The following is a 19,191-nucleotide window of genomic DNA, read 5'->3' on the forward strand; positions in this document are numbered from 1 at the left end:
AACCTGTTTCAAGTCCACGTTTCTTTTGTGACTCGGCAATATTTACGTGGTGTAGATAGGTCCCAAACATATGTTTATAGTTGTGATTTGGGGAACGATATTAAAAACAAATATTAAATAGGATTAGCGTCTGTGGTAAATAAACAATAATGTTACGGGACCTCATAACGTGGGTGTTGAATACATATCTTGGAAAGTATCTAGAGAACTTGAATTCCGCCCAATTGTCAGTGGCACTGTTATCGGGTAATGTGATATAATTGTTTATCTTTACTCCGCACCGAAAGTAAATATCTTTTTCTGCAGGCGAGGTTGAGCTTGAGAATATACCCATTCGCAAAGATGCTCTCCGTTCGTTCAATTTACCGGTCGAAGTCACCGCTGGCAGCATACGCAAAATCAAACTGCAGATTCCTGTCCGTCAGTTTAGGACTTCACCATGGTGTATTTCCATCGAGGGACTTTTCTGCATCATTTGTCCAAAGAATCTGGACAATTGGGACTACGAGAAGGAAAAGATGCAGGATCTGGAGTACAAGCTAGCCGTTTTGGATGCAGCAGAGGCGGGATGGCGGTCCGAAAAGGGCAAGCAAATGGAGACCTACTACTTTTCATCATACAATAATTGGCTTAAGTATGGCACTAACATGGCCACAAACATAATTGACAACATCGAACTTAAAATATCCGATGTTCACTTTCGATTCGAGGACATTGTGGACACTGGCAAGAGCAAGATATGCACGGGCATCAAGATTGGTTCTCTTACCGCTCAGAGCTGCGACTGTGATTGGACAAATGGGTCCTACAAAATGACCAATAACGAAATGAACTATAAACTGGTGGAGCTCAAAGAGCTGTCGGTGTACTGGGATCTGCTACACGATGACATAAAATGTCAGTCGTACTCCAACCAGGAGATTCTCGAAAAAATGCACTCAACCTGCGAGTTGAGGCCCCATAACTTCATCATCAAGCCCATTTGCGCAACAGCGAGGTGGAAGCGTGACAAGTGTCAACAGGTGATACGTACCAAAGACAAACCCAGAGTTTCTTGCGAACTCCTGGTTCCCGAGGTGGTCATAGACATATCCAAGGTGAGTTAAAGTCACGTTTAGTTAGTAAAGAGAAGTTGTATAACCTAAGTTCAAAGTTCAAAACAAAAATCAGCTTATTTTAAGTATTACTAAAATGATTTAGCAAGTGAAAGAACTTGCACCTTGACCGGGAAATAATTTTGTTTACCAGATAATAAAACTTTATTGGGTAGCTCCTATCAAACTTAGCCTTAAAAATATAAATGAACAAGCATACATACCCTAAATAGATAATCATTTTGATAAATTTTCCACCTCTTTCTATATATTATCGTTTTTCCCTTGGTAACTAATTTATATAATAAATTATTTTAAATTCTTCAGGTCCAGCGGCTCCAAATGTTAGATCAGCTCTCAGAAATCCGTCAAGTTAAAGAAGTTCGACAGTATAGATTAAAGCGACCAAATTGCAGCGTGGAAAGTAATCCAAGATTATGGTGGAAATACGCTACCGTTTGTCATGGTTTTGACTTTAGGAAAAATGAGGAAAATTGGTCTATTCTCAAGGAAAATCTTCGATATATGTTACTCTACAAGGCGATTATTTTAAATCCAAATGAAAATCTATCCAACGCAGATAAAGAGTTTAAAGCTTACATCGAGAGCGATAGAAAGATCTCGGACTTAACAATAATGAGAAGAATATCCTTTGAAAATGTGTTTACGAAAGGTTTCTCATTCGAATCGCAGAACGAGCAAGGGAAGAATATGCTATTCCATTGGTTTCCCAACTGGATGGGCTGGTATGCAAACAGTCCCAGTACTCCAAATAATGAACAGGATGAATCATTGAAACATTTGGAAGATGATATTCTGGTTGCGTTGGAGAACTCACTTCAGAACTCTTCGGATTTAAAGAGCGATGCTGTATTCGGGTATTTTTCAATCAAGTTACTCAAAGGATTGGTAATTCTTCAGACCGATGATTTACTAAGTGATGGGCAGAGAAAATCTATGGAAATGCAATTAAATAACTTTTCTGCCTACCTCCAGTTGAGCCCACAGTTAACTTCTTATACTGTGGGCATATCATTGCAAGAAGTTTATTTAATTGATAAAACCAGTTGTGAAACGATGCACAATTATCTAATTAAGCCACAAACAGGGAATACAGCTACACCAAACCAAGTAGTGAAAAGCGCACTGCAAGAGGACACTCTATTTCAGTTACAATACGAAAATTGTAACCACTTACGATTTCAGCTTAATATAAAATCAAAAGGTTTAGATCTTATCTATAATGAAGATGCAATTCAGTGGCTTCTGGATTTCTTGGCTGATTCAAATCCGAATAGATTTTCACCGCGCGACAGAGTCGAGAAGAAAACAGATTTTATGAAAAACTGGAATCAAATGTTTAGTGGTAATGAGGTAAGAAAATCATCAAAAGTTTGCTTTAAGATACTTACCCATTTCTGTTACAGGTTAATCGAAAGATTTGGATGTTCGAAATCGAAATTTTCGCGCCACGTATTATTTTCTTGGAAAATTACAAAGTTAGCAATTCGCTGATGGTCTTGCTGGATTTCGGGAAACTGGAAATGAGGAAAATGGAGGTTAAAAGAGTTATACCTGTGATAGAATCGGCTGTAACGGAGAATACGAGTGATGACGATGAAACCTATTTGACTCCATGTTCGACGCCCCCAGCTTCAGAGAAAAGTGGTTCTGATTCTCCGACACTTCTTGAAAATTCCAAAATGGAAAGCTTTTTAAACAAAAATGTCCAATTGGAGTACGTTCTACATAATAAGATCTACGATAAATATCTGATAAACTTTACAAACCTTCAAGTTTTGGTTTGCAAATACGAAGAAAGGTGGCAAGCTTGCTTAAAAACATCCTCGAATTTTCATCTTATTGATAAATTTAATATAAACCTTACTCTTGAGCAGAGGAATATATTCACTGTTGATCCGGAATATCCTTCGTTTATGCTTTTTGGAACCTGTCCGACCATATTAATCCACGGGAATGAAGAACTTATAAATAATTGCTGTAACATTATGAAACCCATTATAAAAGCTTCGAAGGAAATGGAAAATATTTACAGAGGAGGCAATACGATCTACGCAAGTGAGAGAATTAAAAATCTGGCAGAGGATGACAGAAGTCGAGTTGTGATTGAGTTTGTAATGGATCAACTGGTGATAGAAATGCAATCGACAGAAAGAAGTATAGCTGAGCTTCAAATTATCGGGGCACGAGCTGGTCTAACAAAAGAATCAAATGAGATGAATATTTCCATGTCGGTACATGGATTGCTCTTAGTGGATGCCATTCAATCTTTTGGTCCAGATTTTGAGTTATTGGTGGCCAGTCATCGGCATGTGGGGTATGTATATTATTAATATCTGAAGAAAATGCTTGTTAGAAGCCTTTTAATTTTGTTTGCTCAGCTTGATCAAAGTAAATTTCTTAAGAGAACCTGATTCCGATTGAGTATTTTTATCTGTATGCATGATTGTGTCTATGCATTGTAAATTTTGGTACTAAATTTATAATAATCAAAACAACTTTCAAAAATATTTATGCATTTTATAGAATGGATAGTTTATCTGGTAGCCTTAAACATAGTGCAATTGTTTCGCCAACTTCGCCTGGATCGCCAAATTTTTTTGATAGGGCTACTAGTCCGCACATGATTACAAAAGCAGTTCAAAATATTAAGATGGGTATGTATAATATAAGAAACGGATCTCAGTTTTTTACTAAAAATGCGAGCTAAATGCATATTAACAATAATTTATTAATATTCTAAGTCAACTTAAAACTCGTTCTTACTGCATTATTTTTTAATATTTTCTTTAGGAGATAGATCGACAGAATTCTGCGAGGATGAGGACTCAACGGCTCTTATCACGGTTGACATCAAAATTGTTCCACCCAATGAAAATAACTCAATGCAACATCACACTACCAACATCACGTTTAACAGTTTGGACATAATTGGTAATTATAATTTATGGCTATATTAATCAGATTTTATTTAATATATTCATTATTTCTTTATGCAGCTAATCAGGATACTATTCTTGAAATTCTTAACTTCGCAAAAAGAACCCTTTTGGCCCAAAATATATTTTCAAGTGAAAGCCCTGACCCACCAATAGAATCCACCGAAGTACCACTAGAATCGGATGATCAAGTTGATCATAAAAATCATAACGAAATATTCTTTGATTTTTTCCGTTTGAATATTCTCCTCTTATATACCATCAAGAGAGATAAATTCAATGTTGGCCGAAAAGTTGGAACTGTTACTTTGACGGAAGCCAAAATCAATGCATCTTTTCAATCGGATCTGTCGATTTTCGGTTCACTTGGCGGCATACAAGTTATTGACATCACTTCAGAGGCATTCTGTCATCCGAGAATTCTTTCTGTTGGTCGAGACCAAATCTTAAGAGCTTCCGATACAAATAAACAAACCGTTCTAAGTCAACTTTCCAATGAAATATACTCAAATAATTACAATGAAGAAAAAAGCGACGAAAGTGATGCCATTAGCTTTCAAAGTCATTGGAGTGACAAGACTACATGCACTTTCCAAATGCGAATGGCTTCGGCTTCTTACACTCATTGCCCTAGGTTTTTAAGGGATGTAAATGCTTGCATTACGTACTTTAAGAGGAGTTTAAGGTAAGTTAGAAAAGCTTGCAATATATTTAAATATAATTTTAATTATATAATTGCAGAGAATTTGCCACTTCCATTGGTAATAAAGCTACAGATATGGCCAAGGAGTTTGTGCAACAGGTTAGGGCAGTTGAGCAAATTGGACCAGTTTACTCACAGCCAAATCGTCAGGATAATTGGTAAAGTAAATCATAACTTTAAAACTAAGAATTATAGACCTAAAATGTTTTATATTTTCAGGCTTGATATTATAATTAGTAGTCCAATCATCATTCTGCCTATTTCCAACATGAGTACAAATGTATTGATTGCTAATTTGGGCAAAATAAGCTGCTCAAATGCAGTTAAATGCGATTCGGATGATTTCGATGAATCCTATACAATTGAGATTAAGAACACATACGTATACTCCTTGAACATTGATGAACATGATTATAGTTTTAATGTTCATCCTGCGAAAAATAAGGATGCAATTCCCATATTGCATGACACAGCGATCACTTTACATCTGTATGCCGGTTATAGTGAGGATAATGGCCAAGAAAGACAACTAAGTAGTTTCTCAGTAAGTATTTGTATTTAATATAAAACCGTTTTTAAATAATTATCACAAATTCGCAGATTAAGGGAAGTATGGTTGAAGCCCTGAAAGTGTCCCTAAACCGTAAACAATATGAGTTACTTTTGGAGAGCATTCGTTATGCCACCAATTTCTCAAATGGCGCTTTAAATGATTTTGTAGACCTTGATCAAAACGGGGAGAGTGAACCAACTTCAAGTATTGAGGATGAACCCATTATTAGCACGATTATTCAGTTCTCAGTGCCTGTATTTCAAATAAACCTTCAGAATGAATACCACAATGATTTGATAAATCTAACATTTAAAGACTTCAATGTTAAGCATATTGCTAAAGGATACGACAAGGATATGGAAGTGGTGTTAAAGTCTGTCTTAATGGAGGATTTGAAATCGGATCTGACATCACCGTTTAGAAATATGGTGACTTCAATAGATCTTGAGAAAAATATTAAGAAAAATGAAATGACATCGTCCTCATGTCCCGATTTGCCAAGCTATTGTAATTCATTGAAAAACAGATCTAACTCAGTTCCGTCTTGCTTCTACAATCACATGCAGGTGAAGGTGTTTGGCGGAGATAAGAAGTTTACATCTAGCAACAAAAATGAATTGGGCAGAAAAAAGGAAAGTCAAACTTTGGTAATTTACAAATCACATACAGGACGATTGGCTCAAAACAGTAAACTTGAAAAATCCAGTTCAATTCAATTTAATTGCTTGAACTTGGCCATTTGCGTGGAACGCTGGTATACCATTTTCGACTTTTTTGGCCTTGTTTCTGTTGATAACTCCAATGAAAAGTATACCGAGGAGAAGAAACTTGTTGAGAAACGTAATTTATTATCGATAACTCACCTTATTTATTACTAATACTTTATATTACAGATGTCGATGAGCTTTGCAGCAAACTAAAGGTCTCTATAAGGAGCTTTAACTTTACCTTGATTCGAAATGAGTCGCTTTTATCCAGGGTGAATGTGTCGAATGCCGTTTTTATGATTCTTCAAGATCCATTTTCCAAAATTGTTGAAGGCTGCTTAGGATCTGTGTCCGTTTATGATCTGACAAAATATGGAAACATTTATAAGCAAAAGTTTTTAACAAGTGGAACAGAAGCTTTGAACTTTGTTTATAAGAAGTAAGTTTGAATCAAAATCAGTTTTAGTGTCCATTCTTAAATTTATTTGATTAGAAAACTCGTTGATTTGGAAGCTTTGAAAACCTTGGATACCGACTCAACCCTGCGTATTAACATGTCTGCAGTGCATTATATACACACCAAACGTTTTTCCACCGAACTACATGTTTTTGTTAAAGATCTTTTACAATTGCAAACGGTAATATTTAAAATATCTTTCAGATTTGTTTATTCATTACCATTTTATATTTTTTAGCCTGTTATAAGAAAATTAAAGAAGCAAAGTCATGGAAATGAAGAGAATATGCGTCCATCGAAAATGAAGCTCGTAATTCAAGCCGATTCACCAGTAATCGTACTTCCGGCATCCTATAGCAGAAACGAAGTGATTATCGCCTACCTTGGGCAGTTTACTTTGAAAAATAGTTTCCATTTTGCCAGCGACGATAATATAATAAGCAAAATGAGTTCAACGCCAAGTAAAAACGAAATCCTGGATGTAATGAGAATCGATTTGGTCAATATAAACCTGTTTTCCGGGGAAAGGACCTCATCGAAAGGAAAAGTTGAACAGGAAAAGGATCGTATTATAATCGCTGATATGAACTTCCTGAGATTAGGTCAGCCATTCTTTAATGAGTCGTGCTTCCTTCACCTGCAATTGGAGCGGAATCTTTCCGCAGATATTCATCGCGTCTGTCCTGACATCAGTGTTCAGGGAACATTCTCCAAACTGAATGGCATGATCAATATTCAGCAATACAAATTAATACGAAGTTTTTTGAACAACAATATTGGAGAGCAAACCGATGACATCTACATGAATTACCATAATAACAGTTGTACATCCATTGAAAGACTTTCAACAATTAACCTTTTACCCAAAAATGAAGTGTCTAAAACTGTTACAATACTAATTTCGATAAGAATCTTACTGGAAGATGTCTCACTACTCTTGGCTTTAAATACCTCGCAAAGTGCAGTCATAGAACCTTTGGCGTGTATCCACTTTTTGAAGTCTACTTTGGAAATCGATTTATTCAGCGATGGTTCACAAGATATAGATTTGATATCGAGTAATATTCTTATTGTTGATGAACGAAACGAACCCGATAAGAGCAATGAAAACATGTTTAAAAACATATTGGAACCATCGAAGAAGGAGGTTCGTGTTGAGAACTCCGTGCAAGTCGAAGTCCATTGCAGAAAGAAAGCCAATTTCTGCAAGTACACAATAATGCTCAATAACATGAGAGTTTTTGCTCTGCTCAGTTTTCTGGACCAATTAAAATCATATTTGCAAGAAGACTCACCGGCACCCGTTGTAAATAGTGTAACAAACCAAGTCCCACAGAAACCGCAAATGGATAACAACATTTCCACGGAGTACGTTGTGAATATTACAGATTCTGAAATCATATTCGCAGAGGAATGCAGTCGGCTGGACTCGAATGCAATCATTTTGAAAAGTACAACTGTTATATGCTATAAACCAAATAGTAATATTGTACCCCTATCGTTGGACATCAATCATTTGGAGATATTTTCCTGCACCCTAGACGCCGAAGATGAAAGCGCTTTATCAATCATCGATCCCTTTACATTGATCATTGAATTGCGGAGTAATTGCTTACACATTCTCATTCAGAAACATTTGAATATTCGGTTGTCCTATGTGGATGTCAAATTATTTTCGAGAATGGCACGACTTTTGCCCACCCAAACATCACGACCAAAGAATGTTATATCAAAGGCTGATTCGGATATAGAGAAGGTTGCTCCACTCGTGGCAATGGGTTTTGAGCTTTCCGATTGTCTATATGCCATGCAAGTCAACAATTGGAGAATCAACGATGCTGCACTTTGGCTGTCCCAGCAAAAACAGAATACGTACCGAAATCCCGCCTTGGAAATGAAAACCGCTGTAGTGGACGCCAGTCTTATATCGGTGTTCATCATTGACGATTGTATGGATGCAGATGTGCCACTGCTCGAGGTTTCCCTCTCGAAGTTTCTGTTGAACTTTACTTTCAAGACCAAGGATCCCAATCCCAAGGAGACCAACATTCGGCACTATAGCTTGGGCAATATTGACACTGAGGCTGCTGTGAACTATTATAATCGTCGTCTTAGTGGATGGGAACCAGTGGCGGAGACGTGGGAGTCCAACTTGAAATGGAAATACACCAAAGGTCATTTGGATAATAAAAAACGTTTTGAGATTGGAATTTCCAGCAAGCAGATGCTAAAGCTAAATGTCACCTCCACATTCATAGAACTTTTCAATATGGTTCTAAAGAACTGGACAAACGACTTTAACGACAATGCCAAGAACTTTAGGCAACGCTCTCCGTTTATTCCATTTGCCCTTCAAAATCTCAGCGGAACACCACTTCTTTTTAAGCCCATCTACGCTCCTCTGGGAGATTTAACATGCTCCGATTTACAGCAGTTTGAGTTGATAAAGAACTGGTACTCTGTGCAGCCCAACGAAACCAAAACCTTTGATTTTAGTCAGAAAAGTAAACTAAGACACGTACATTCTCACCAATTAAATTTACATCAGATTTTTGTACAAATTCATGGTTGGACATTGATTGGTCCCATATCGGTAGACAAAGTTGGAATGTTTTTCCGAACTACAAAGTTGGATTCGCAGTTCTTAACAAAGAGCCGGATAGTCTTCGATATCTCATTGATTGGATCTGCCCAGAAGCTGATTAAAGTGAAGTCTTCCTTGGGGGTGATAAACAAACTGGACCGCAATGTATTCCTGAAAATGTCCCTGAAGAGTACTCATAGTGATGGACTTAGTTCAATAAGTGTTATAAAACCCAATGACGAGCTAACTTTGCCACTGAAGTTCATTGATGCATCGTTGCATGTAGCACATAATACGAGTGAAAGCGAGGCTTATGAGGAAACTGGCTTTAGCAACGAGGAAATTCTGTGGAAAGCCTGTGGCAAAGAGGACACTCGACAACTTCTTGCTGGCTATGATAATACTAAGAGTGTAGTGTACACTTTGGTCAACATCAGCAGAGAAATTTATCATTTTAAGGAACAGAATTTACCTGGGCATAAGATCACTCTGTTGCCGCCCTTAAAGATAAATAATATGCTCTGCTGTGACCTGATGTTTAAGATCCACGAGCACGCCTTTGGAAGGATAAACTCATCGGAAAGTATAAATATCTACAACGTTAACATATGTCAACCTCTAAACTTAAGCATCACATTGGATAACTTTCAACTTTCTGGACAACTTAAGATTCCAGTGAGTCATAAGGGTGTCATCGAGCCGAAACTAAAATTATTTGATATTAAAAAGAGGGAGTTGCACCTGCGCGTATCCATACAATCGGTTCAAGGCAAGGGCATGGAACTTTATATCAGTGCCCCGGTTTGGATAATCAATAAAACGGGACTTCCCCTGATTTATAAACAAGAAGGAACCAATCACACAGCTGCAGGACAGTTTGAGGAGCATGAAACTGCGCGACAAGTAGCACCTCTGATGTTCTCCTTTTCGGATCAGGAAGGTTCACCGGCTCTGGTTCTGCGATTGGGAAATGCTTTTGGCTCCAACAACATCGTATGTTTACTTATATATTTTATTTTATAAATCTTAATTTTCTATTTTATATCCTTTTAGTGGTGCAAAAGTTTTAGCACTCATAAGGACTTGGCTCACAGGGAACTGCGAGCAGAAAACACGAGAGGAAGCTATGCGATTGGTATTAGCGTTAGAAGGGGTAGGGGATTATATGCCTGCACCACCTTCGTAACTCTGTCACCCAGATTCCATTTACACAATCGAAGTGGCTATAAGCTGGAGTTTATGCAACTTTGCGATATAGTTAACTATGTAAGTTATACTTCTTATGAATCTAAATCAATCATAACTTACAAAATTCTTTAACAGGACCGTCCCGATCCGCGTAAAATTATTGCAGCACCTATTGATTGCAACTTCGCTTTCCATTGGCCCAATTGGGATCAGGAGCAAGTCATTTGCGTTAGGATACCTGAGATAGAGTGTTGCTGTTGGTCAAAGGGAATTCCCATCAATGATGTCCAGAGTTTGTATATCAATGTGCGAAATGAATGGGGCGAAATGTTTTTCCTTCGATTGGAAATCATATCAAAAGATGCAACTTATATACTTTTGTTTACGGACGCTCGAACTCTGCCACCACCGATACGAATTGATAATTGTTCAGAAGTTGTCGTCAATTTCTCACAGCTGCGATCCAAGCCAGTTTGGATAACGCCAGTTAGACCACAATCTTCTCTCTCTTACGTCTTGGATGATCCGATGGGTGCGCAAACTTTGCTGATGGAAGCACCTGGAGGAAACATGATAGAGTTTCCCATTAACAACGTTAACAATATAAAGAAAACACTGACTTACACCAACTTCATATACATCGCATTTCATGGCACTTTTGAACGATCCAACGAAGAGGAAAATACCCATAGACATTTGGTTTTGGGCGTACGTGGTAAAAAAGTTGTGATAATGGAGAAGAACTCGGGTGATCGCTCCCAACTGTGGCTTATGAACTCGAATGGTCAATTGGAACATGAAGGATCCACTCCACCGATTCAAACAAACGATGCTAATGCTGTGCGACTTGTACTGGATTTGGAAAAGGCTCCGAATCCAATGGAGTTTACCAGCTTGGTGGTGCGAACACCCAACAAGCAAAGGGCTACAACGCAGACATGGAGATTCGAAAATGGCCGATTGATGTGCCATGCAAATATGTGCGTTCAGGTGAGAAATCTTTCTTGAAACTGTATGGATTTTTTTTTTTAAATTAAACTTTTTTAGTCTCGATTTGGAGAGAATGGATTAAAACCAAACTACGAAGCAGTTTTGGGGCGAACTGAAAATAGATCAAAATCGTGTAATACAATACCGATTGGACAGCATATTGTGGCGCAGAAATTAAGGCCTGGTTCGGGTCAATTGGAGCTTTCAACGAGAATGGATGGACCCATTTCCACGATAGAAATATGTGATATTAAAATTAAACAAAATTCAGTATTCCTAACACCCGATTTATTATGGATGCATGCTTCTCTGAATAATAGGCAAATTACGGACAAGGGAAAAGTATCATTCGTGCATGAGTATCTGGTGAGTAAGACTAATTATCTGAAATATAACAAAAGTTTAATTAATTAACTTACTTGCAGATTAATATAGAGCTCGTTAAAGGAATCGGTATTTCAATCATAACTCGAAAGCCTTGTGAGGAAATCATGTTCATAACCCTCGATCACATTCATTGTGATATAGTGCAAAGTGCTCTGGAGAATTCATTAGATTTGAATATTTTATATATACAAATCGACAATCAATTGTTGGATGCGGCGAGTCCAATCGCGTTGCATACGCAAACTTCGAGCGACCCCGACCAAACGCAAAACGCAGTGGTTCTTAAATTGAAAATGTTACCTTGTCCCAACAAGAACGCAATCATTTTTAAGTACTTAACCCTGGACTTGAAACCCTCAACGGCGATTCTGGAGGAGAAGCTGATACTTAAAGTAGCTTCATTTTTGGGATATGGCAAAATCAATCGACAGAATCTAAGTGTACAATATCAGTTTGAAAACTCTGATGATAAGCCCATTCTGCAGGATATGAAGAGATACTACTTTGAGAATTTAACTATAGGCGCAACTCAGGTATTTTTATAAACTATTAATTTAAAACTTTAATATTTACGGAAGTTTTCATTTAAGGTTCGACTCTCAGCATTCACTTCATCCAAGCTACCAGTGGAACTGCACGAAACGAAAAAGACACTTGGACTTACTTTAATCAAATTCGAAGATGCCTTGATTGAGCTGGACAGGTACTCGGATAAACTACACTTTGAGACCATGGACGTTTATCTGAAGGACATGAAAAAGCACTACATCAACCAAATTAAATGGCATGCAGCTGCTATATTGGGAAGTGTAGATTTCCTTGGAAATCCACTAGGATTCGCCAATGATCTTTCAGAAGGAGTTTCAGGACTGATTTTTGAGGGCTCCGTCAAGAGTCTGGTGAAAAATGTTACGCATGGCATATCGAATTCCACGGCAAAGTTGACGGAAACTCTGTCCGATAGCCTGGGAAAAGTTGTGCTGGACGATCACGACAATGAGACAAGACAACGAATTCTGGAACTGCAGTCCAATACATCCGGAGGTCACCTTGCAGCTGGTCTGAAGGGTCTCGGATTCGGATTGCTGGGAGGAGTCACGAGTATAGTGAGACACACTTACGACGGGGCACAAGCAGATGGAGTTCCTGGCTTCCTTAGTGGATTGGGAAAGGGATTGGTGGGCACTGTAACGAAACCAATCATTGGAGTGCTAGATCTGGCTTCAGAAACAGCCAGTGCAGTTCGAGAAACCAGTCGGGATACTCAGAGAAATGCTCCAGAAAGGAAGAGACTTCCCAGGTGTGTAACTGGTGCTCCTGGTGGTCTCTTGCCTTTGTATTCCAATCGACAAAGCAAAGGACAACAATATCTATACCTAATCAATCATAAAAACTTTTCGGAAAAGATAATATCTTACGATGCGAATCTGTGGAGCGATAAAGAGGCTAGATTGCGCTTGCTAGTTTCTACCGAATATGTACGGATATTTTCATTGACCGACGGCAATCCAACCATTATGTTTGAATGTCATGTTAGTGAGATACTTTCGTGCCATCCAGTAGTAACGAATGTTGGCACAACGCCGTCTACGAGTAGTAGGGCGACAGCAGCGAGCCACTACATCGAGATATCAACAAATCTTCCGAAGATTACCAGGCCGAGGATACGTTGTCGATCAGAGGAATGTGCTGAGGCTGCATCAAGATGCGTAAGTAAAACCTATCGAAAAAATTATAATTTAGCACATATATAATATTTATTTTATTGTTAAGCCTTTAAATTGAGTTCTGCTTTTGGCATTTTAACTCAAAATTAATTTTAGTTTAGCATATAACTTTATTTAGTTTTACAAATTTTGAAATGATTATCACATATATTTCATATTTGTTTCTTTTAGATAAACTACGCTAAAAGTGTCTTTGATGAACGTGAACATGCCGTTTTATAAAATGCAATAAGTCGGTTCGTGATAATAAACATAAACCTTTTGACAACAAGTTTTACATTTTATTTTCTTTGGCAATGAGTGCTATTTTATTTCCCAATTAGTAAGCAAAATAAACATTTAATAATTAATAAACCCATGATCTATAAATGTTAGGTAAATGGGCATTTCGAAAATATATTGGTTTAATAAAAACCAAAGATCTAAAAGTGATCAAAATGGAATTTACGGAAGCATTTTTAGATGAAATGACCGTAGTGTAATTAGTGTAAACATACATATATTATTTGTCATGACGTGCATTAATTTAAAAAAAAACAGAATGTTAGTAACGTTTATAAATATGGTATTTAATAATCTGCATTTTTATAATGCTCTTTCCGAAACGATGAGAGTTTTAGTCGCTGCATTTGAAGAGCCTGTTCGGTTTCGAGTACTTTAACATGGATTTCCATTTCCATGGTTTTGATTTGTGATGGAGTTAGCTTCGCCAGTTCGATTTCACTTTGCTGCTCTAGTTGGGAGTTGCAATCCTTGACGGTGGCCACCAGAGTTCCTGTCGCCTGTGTTACACTGCGCGACGCCTTCGTTAAGTCGGATAACTTTTGACTATTCCGTTCCGCCTTGACTTTGCTCGCTATAACCATTTGGGTTGTGCAGGCAGCAATTTCCTGGGCAGCCACTATGAGCTCAAAGTTTTTACCAGATTCACTTTCAATGGCTTTATTAGCGGCTTCCACAAGATAGTTTGCTGCCTTTGCCACACTTTTTGAAGCGGATATCAAGCCATCAGACCACTGACTATTTCTTCTATAAAACTCATTGGCACTTGCATTACCTGAAATAATAAAAATAAGTCAGAAAACTTCATTGGTTAATCCTCAATATACCTACCTTTTTGGGAGGCAACAATTTCGTGTTGTAGAAGGCGTGATTTTTGGATTAAAGCTTTCACACATTCCATCAAAGTGGTGCATGCATCTACAATTTTCCCATTAACCTCCAAATTGGTTTGATTGTCCTTCTCACGAGCCTTGGCAAGTAAATCTGTTATTTTGGATGCGGCATCATCGATAGCAGCATCCATCTCGCGAAGCTCTATTTCGAGAAGCTTGTCCAAATCTACCTTTTGTTCAAAGCTGGCCTTAATTTTTTCAATCAACTTTCCTATATCTCTCAGTTTTGTTTGTATACCACTTATAATTTGTTGCCTTTCGTTGTCTTTTGTATCATTATTTAATAGATATTGGAACAACTGGCAAACATCTGTACATATCAAAGATGTTTTCGTGAAAATCTCTAAATAAGTAAAAACAAAAATGTTTAGTATATATGCTATGATATACGAGGTGTGTTCAAAAAGTAAGGCGACTCTTCAAATTTCGCGAATTTCAAATTTTTCGATTATCGAAACCTTTTAGAAGTTATACGAGGTGTGTTCAAAAAGTAAGGTGACTTTTCAAATTTCAAATTTTTCAAATTTTTCGATTATTTTCAGTTTTGGGAACAAGAAAAAGTCACATGGGGCCAAATCCGGTGAATATGGTGGCTGAGGCATTATTGTGGTGTTGTTTTTGGCCAAAAAATCCAAATCCTTTGATCCATATTTTTCGATAGCAAAAAATCGCCGAGCTCGCAAAATAACTTGTAACTTTACGCCTCTCACAACCAAACAAAAGAGGATGTTCCATTGAAACTTGGTACAGATGTTAGGGAAGAGTGTACCAATATAACAAAACAAAAAAATCGATAATCGAAAAATTTGAAATTCGCGAAATTTGAAGAGTCACCTTACTTTTTGAACACACCTCGTATGCTTAAATCAACTTACCCTGACCCGTCTCAATTGCTGTAGTAGTTTTGTAGATCACATCACATTGATCGTATAGCTTTATAAATACATAGCCCAAAAACATAACATCCTGCATTCCTTCCGTTGAGGCAACTTTGTTTATAGCGGATGAGTCATTAAACTTATTTAAAATGATTTCCATTTCATTAATTATGTTTGGTACAGAATCCAATGGTTGTTGATCCGAACTGCTTAATTTGGAATTGCAGATTTCTTTTACTGTTTTTATTACCAATTTCCTTAGTTCACTTAATTCGGTACTACAGGTTTGATAAGAACTTGTCACTGACTCGATTTGCTGTGTGGCCTGGGATAGTTTTTCCTCTACAACCAAGAGTTTGCTTTGCAAACCCTCGTTACGTTCAACCATTGATATATTGTCCTGCCTTAGTTGATTTACAATTTCCTGGGATTGCTGTGGAGGAATGTAATAGTTACTAACTTCTTTCGCCTATATTCTATTATATTTACCTGCAATGCAGACTCCTTTTGCTCCAAGTTACTAATAGTTTGCTGCAGCTGAGAATTTTGTACATCGCTGTTGTTTTTATGCTCTACATTCAATTGTTCGATTTTGGTTAAAAGCAATGCCCTTTCAGCTTCATAAGCCTTCAAATTGTTTTCAATTTCTGTAGTCTTTAAAATTATTTGGCTTTCGGCGCTGGAGAGCTTGGCCTTTGTTTCAACAAAATCTTTATCTTTTTGCTCCAAGGTATTTATTGTTTGCTGCAATTGGGCGTTGTGGGCTTCTGTATTGCTTTTACTTTCGACATTTTGTTGTTCGATCTTAGTTAAAAGTAATGCCTTTTCCTCTTCAAACGCTTTTATTATACTTTCGATTTCTATACTCTTGGCATTTATTTGCCTTTCGGCGTTGGAGAGTTTTTCCTTAGTGTCATTGAGAGTCACATTAAGTTCATCGATTTTCAACGAATTAAGCCTTAGGTTTTCAGAGGTGGAATTAATATCTAATTCTTGAATTTCTTTTTGCTTAACAACATCATCAAATTTCTCCTTTATTTCGTTTTTTATCGCTTCAATTTGTAATAACTTCTCCTTTTGCTCATCTATTTGTTTTTGCAGAGTTAAGTTAACCTTTTCTTTTTCCTCGACGCTTCCTTTTATTTTGGAAATTTCGTTGGTTAGTTCCTTTGTTTCTAACAATAGCTGGGAGTTTACTTGCTTCTCTTTATTTAAAGATTTATTGCAATCACTTTGCTGAAAATATTTTATATTTAAATAGGAAAAATGAAAATACAACATTTACTTTTACCTCTCTCAGCAATTGAATGTGCTCATCCCGAATTTTCGTGTAAAGAGTTTTCAGCTTATTGAATTTTTCCGAAGATAGCTTATGCTTTTCTTCTTCCTCCATGGCTTTCTCTGTAACAAAGAAGTATTTTAATTTGTATTTGTATTTCGTAAAGAATCTTTCCTACGTAAAAGAATTGGGTTCTGATTTAGTTGCAGCTCAAGATCATCGTTTTGCATTCGGAAGGTTGCGCACATTTCTCTCGCCAAAACCAGATCATTTGATAAGACAGTATTGTTTTGTTGTAGCTCCTGAATTTCTTGCCGGTAACTTTGTTGTAGTTCATCGTAATTTTTTTGCAAGGCAACTAATTTAAATGAAAGTTTCTCAATGTCAGCCTCTTTTTCGCTTATAATACCCTCCAACATGGTAAGCTGCTGCTGAGCTTGACTAAAGGCCTCAGATTCATGATTGTTCGTATCGACAAGGTCTTCAACAACCGGATCGGGTTCTTGCGGAACATGGACCACTGGCGGTACATAACTGGTGAAATCGTTTTGGGATTTAAAGTTAGGACTTGAGTCCGGCAATTCCGGGACTGTAATTAAGTCCTTAAAATACTGAAGCGGTCGTACATTGTTGTAAAAACTCTTTAATTTTAAAAACAGACCATGAAAACGATCTCTGTGCCCGGAAACAACATCGTAGGGCACACCATCATGTAGTTTAAACATTAATCGAACGCTTAAATCGTAAAGCGCATTTGAATCCTGGATAAGGCAAACTATAGGCGCTAACCTACACTGGCCTTGTGGTGTCATCGAAGACATTCTATATTTTTCCATAGAGGAAAATATTGTCAACTGCAGGGCAATTATATCCTCCAAATAGTCGAAAATTTCAACGCACAATTGAAAACTGGAAACATAAGTTAGATATTAAAATTATTAGCATTGATTTTTCTAATTCGCTTACCAATAATTCAAATCCCGATCAACTGCGATAAAAAGTTCAGTGAACGAAATGTTCAGGGTTCCAGGAAACATTCGATTCTTGTCATGGAAATTCAATTTTGTGGCCAAGAGCTTGCTATACGCCTGTATACAGCATCCAATGTCATCTTGCAGTAGCCCCCACATTTTTCCGACTTCCAGAATCATTTTCTTATGACTCTGCGAATGCCTTATAGAACTTTCATGGGCTTCTCGTAAGACCTTGTGCAGGAGATGTGAAAATTTCCAGGCGGTAAATCTGTTCTGCATCAACGGCTGTCGGGAGATTATCGTCCAGAATGTTTTGGCCTCCTTGGCCTTGTGGATCATAATAATAATGGAGCGGGCATGTTTGGTTTTAAGTGGCGCTTCCAGGCCATTTAAAGCTTTAGATATGCTGACGTTCTGAAATTAAATGTTGAGATAAAGTTAATCATTCATTCATTTGGTAAGTTGTATTTCATATTTTATTTGTTATCAGCATTCATTGTTATTTATTTACGTTCAAGTCATTTTAATAGCAAATATGCTCCGATTTTCATTCCCTATGCAAAATTACAGACTCAGAAGATATGGACGGTCTTGGCGGGCGATAATAACTAAACAATTTTTAGTGGAATTCGGTCGAAATTGGGTGATTCACTGATTGGTATTTTGATAGGAGGTATTGACATTTGTATGCAGACTATGAAATTTAAAAATGTAAGAAATAATCCAGATCTTATTCCACTCATCTACAATCTTAAGATATGCATTCTAGAGATTATTAATACATGGCGGGTGCAAATCTTATCTTAACCGAAATTAAATTGGCAATCGCAAAATTTGAAGCGCCTTTGTTTGCAGATTCAAGAGATTGACAAAAGTTGATGTAGTTCACATAGCATATATTGAAGTTTCTAATTTACTGGGTCACCGCCATCCGCGAAGCAAAGGAGAAACTTGGAATTAACATGTATAGCCACTATGATATTGCAAACCGTGTGAAAAATCAGTGATATTTTGAGCTCTTCTATACAATCTAGTTCAAGGCCGAATTCTGGCTTAAAGTGAAATGGTTTTGCTAATTTGGAATCGCCTGTGGGTGTGTGTTTAAACATTTACACTATGTACATGATCATATGACAACACCCGCATTTCGAGGTATACAAATTGTGTGTGTATAAACTTATACAGATTTTCTTGGCGGGCGTGAAGATAAATAGATCCTCTGGCTTACATACCAAATGGTAGAATTCCTTCTCGGCGTGAGTTGCCATTGTTTACTGACGACGATTCTTGGCGTACTTGCTGAACAAATTCGAATCATTCGCACCGCGATATATGTGCATTAGAGTAGCAAAGACATTGGGATCGGGAGTTATCTTATCTTATCAACAATGTTGCCCATTGTTGTCGTATTGGCTACATTCGTATTCATTCGGAACTTCGTGTGCGTGTATATTCACAGGTGTAAGTTAAAATTAGTCATATAAACAAATTTTGTTTTCGTTTATCGATAAAACTATATTATAGAGCTGGGCAAA

General features: G+C 37.3%; 2 protein-coding genes across 3 annotated transcripts; one reads left to right on the top strand and one right to left on the bottom strand.

The window, feature by feature from the left end:
- The first annotated feature begins 96 nt into the window (after positions 1-96).
- LOC108107965 (vacuolar protein sorting-associated protein 13D) lies at positions 97-13,704 on the top strand. The gene is made up of 19 exons (XM_017215805.1): positions 97-246; positions 307-1,097; positions 1,422-2,468; positions 2,522-3,432; positions 3,642-3,772; positions 3,909-4,049; positions 4,115-4,739; positions 4,796-4,915; positions 4,977-5,301; positions 5,358-6,150; positions 6,204-6,456; positions 6,511-6,655; positions 6,713-10,051; positions 10,112-10,324; positions 10,382-11,236; positions 11,294-11,602; positions 11,662-12,156; positions 12,214-13,332; positions 13,522-13,704. The coding sequence occupies exons 1-19, from the start codon at positions 150-152 to the stop codon at positions 13,570-13,572; spliced, it is 11,760 nt and encodes a 3,919-aa protein (XP_017071294.1). The 5' UTR covers positions 97-149; the 3' UTR covers positions 13,573-13,704.
- Positions 13,705-13,832: 128 nt separating this feature from the next.
- LOC108107966 (huntingtin-interacting protein 1) lies at positions 13,833-19,163 on the bottom strand. 2 transcript variants are annotated; one of them, XM_017215806.1, is made up of 8 exons: positions 18,889-19,163; positions 17,649-18,070; positions 16,861-17,591; positions 16,695-16,804; positions 15,893-16,639; positions 15,401-15,836; positions 14,464-14,868; positions 13,833-14,407 (listed from the first exon to the last, which is right to left on the bottom strand). In XM_017215806.1, exons 1-8 carry the CDS (start codon positions 18,922-18,924, stop codon positions 13,920-13,922), a joined length of 3,375 nt encoding a protein of 1,124 aa, XP_017071295.1. In that variant the 5' UTR covers positions 18,925-19,163; the 3' UTR covers positions 13,833-13,919. The 2 variants fall into 2 exon arrangements, with proteins under 2 accessions (XP_017071295.1, XP_017071296.1); XM_017215807.1 differs by lacking the exon at positions 18,889-19,163 and adding an exon at positions 18,168-18,186.
- Positions 19,164-19,191: the final 28 nt, after the last annotated feature.

Source organism: Drosophila eugracilis, unplaced genomic scaffold, assembly GCF_018153835.1.
Source record: "Drosophila eugracilis isolate 14026-0451.02 unplaced genomic scaffold, ASM1815383v1 contig_2088, whole genome shotgun sequence".
In the NCBI taxonomy this organism is placed as follows: domain Eukaryota; kingdom Metazoa; phylum Arthropoda; class Insecta; order Diptera; family Drosophilidae; genus Drosophila; species Drosophila eugracilis.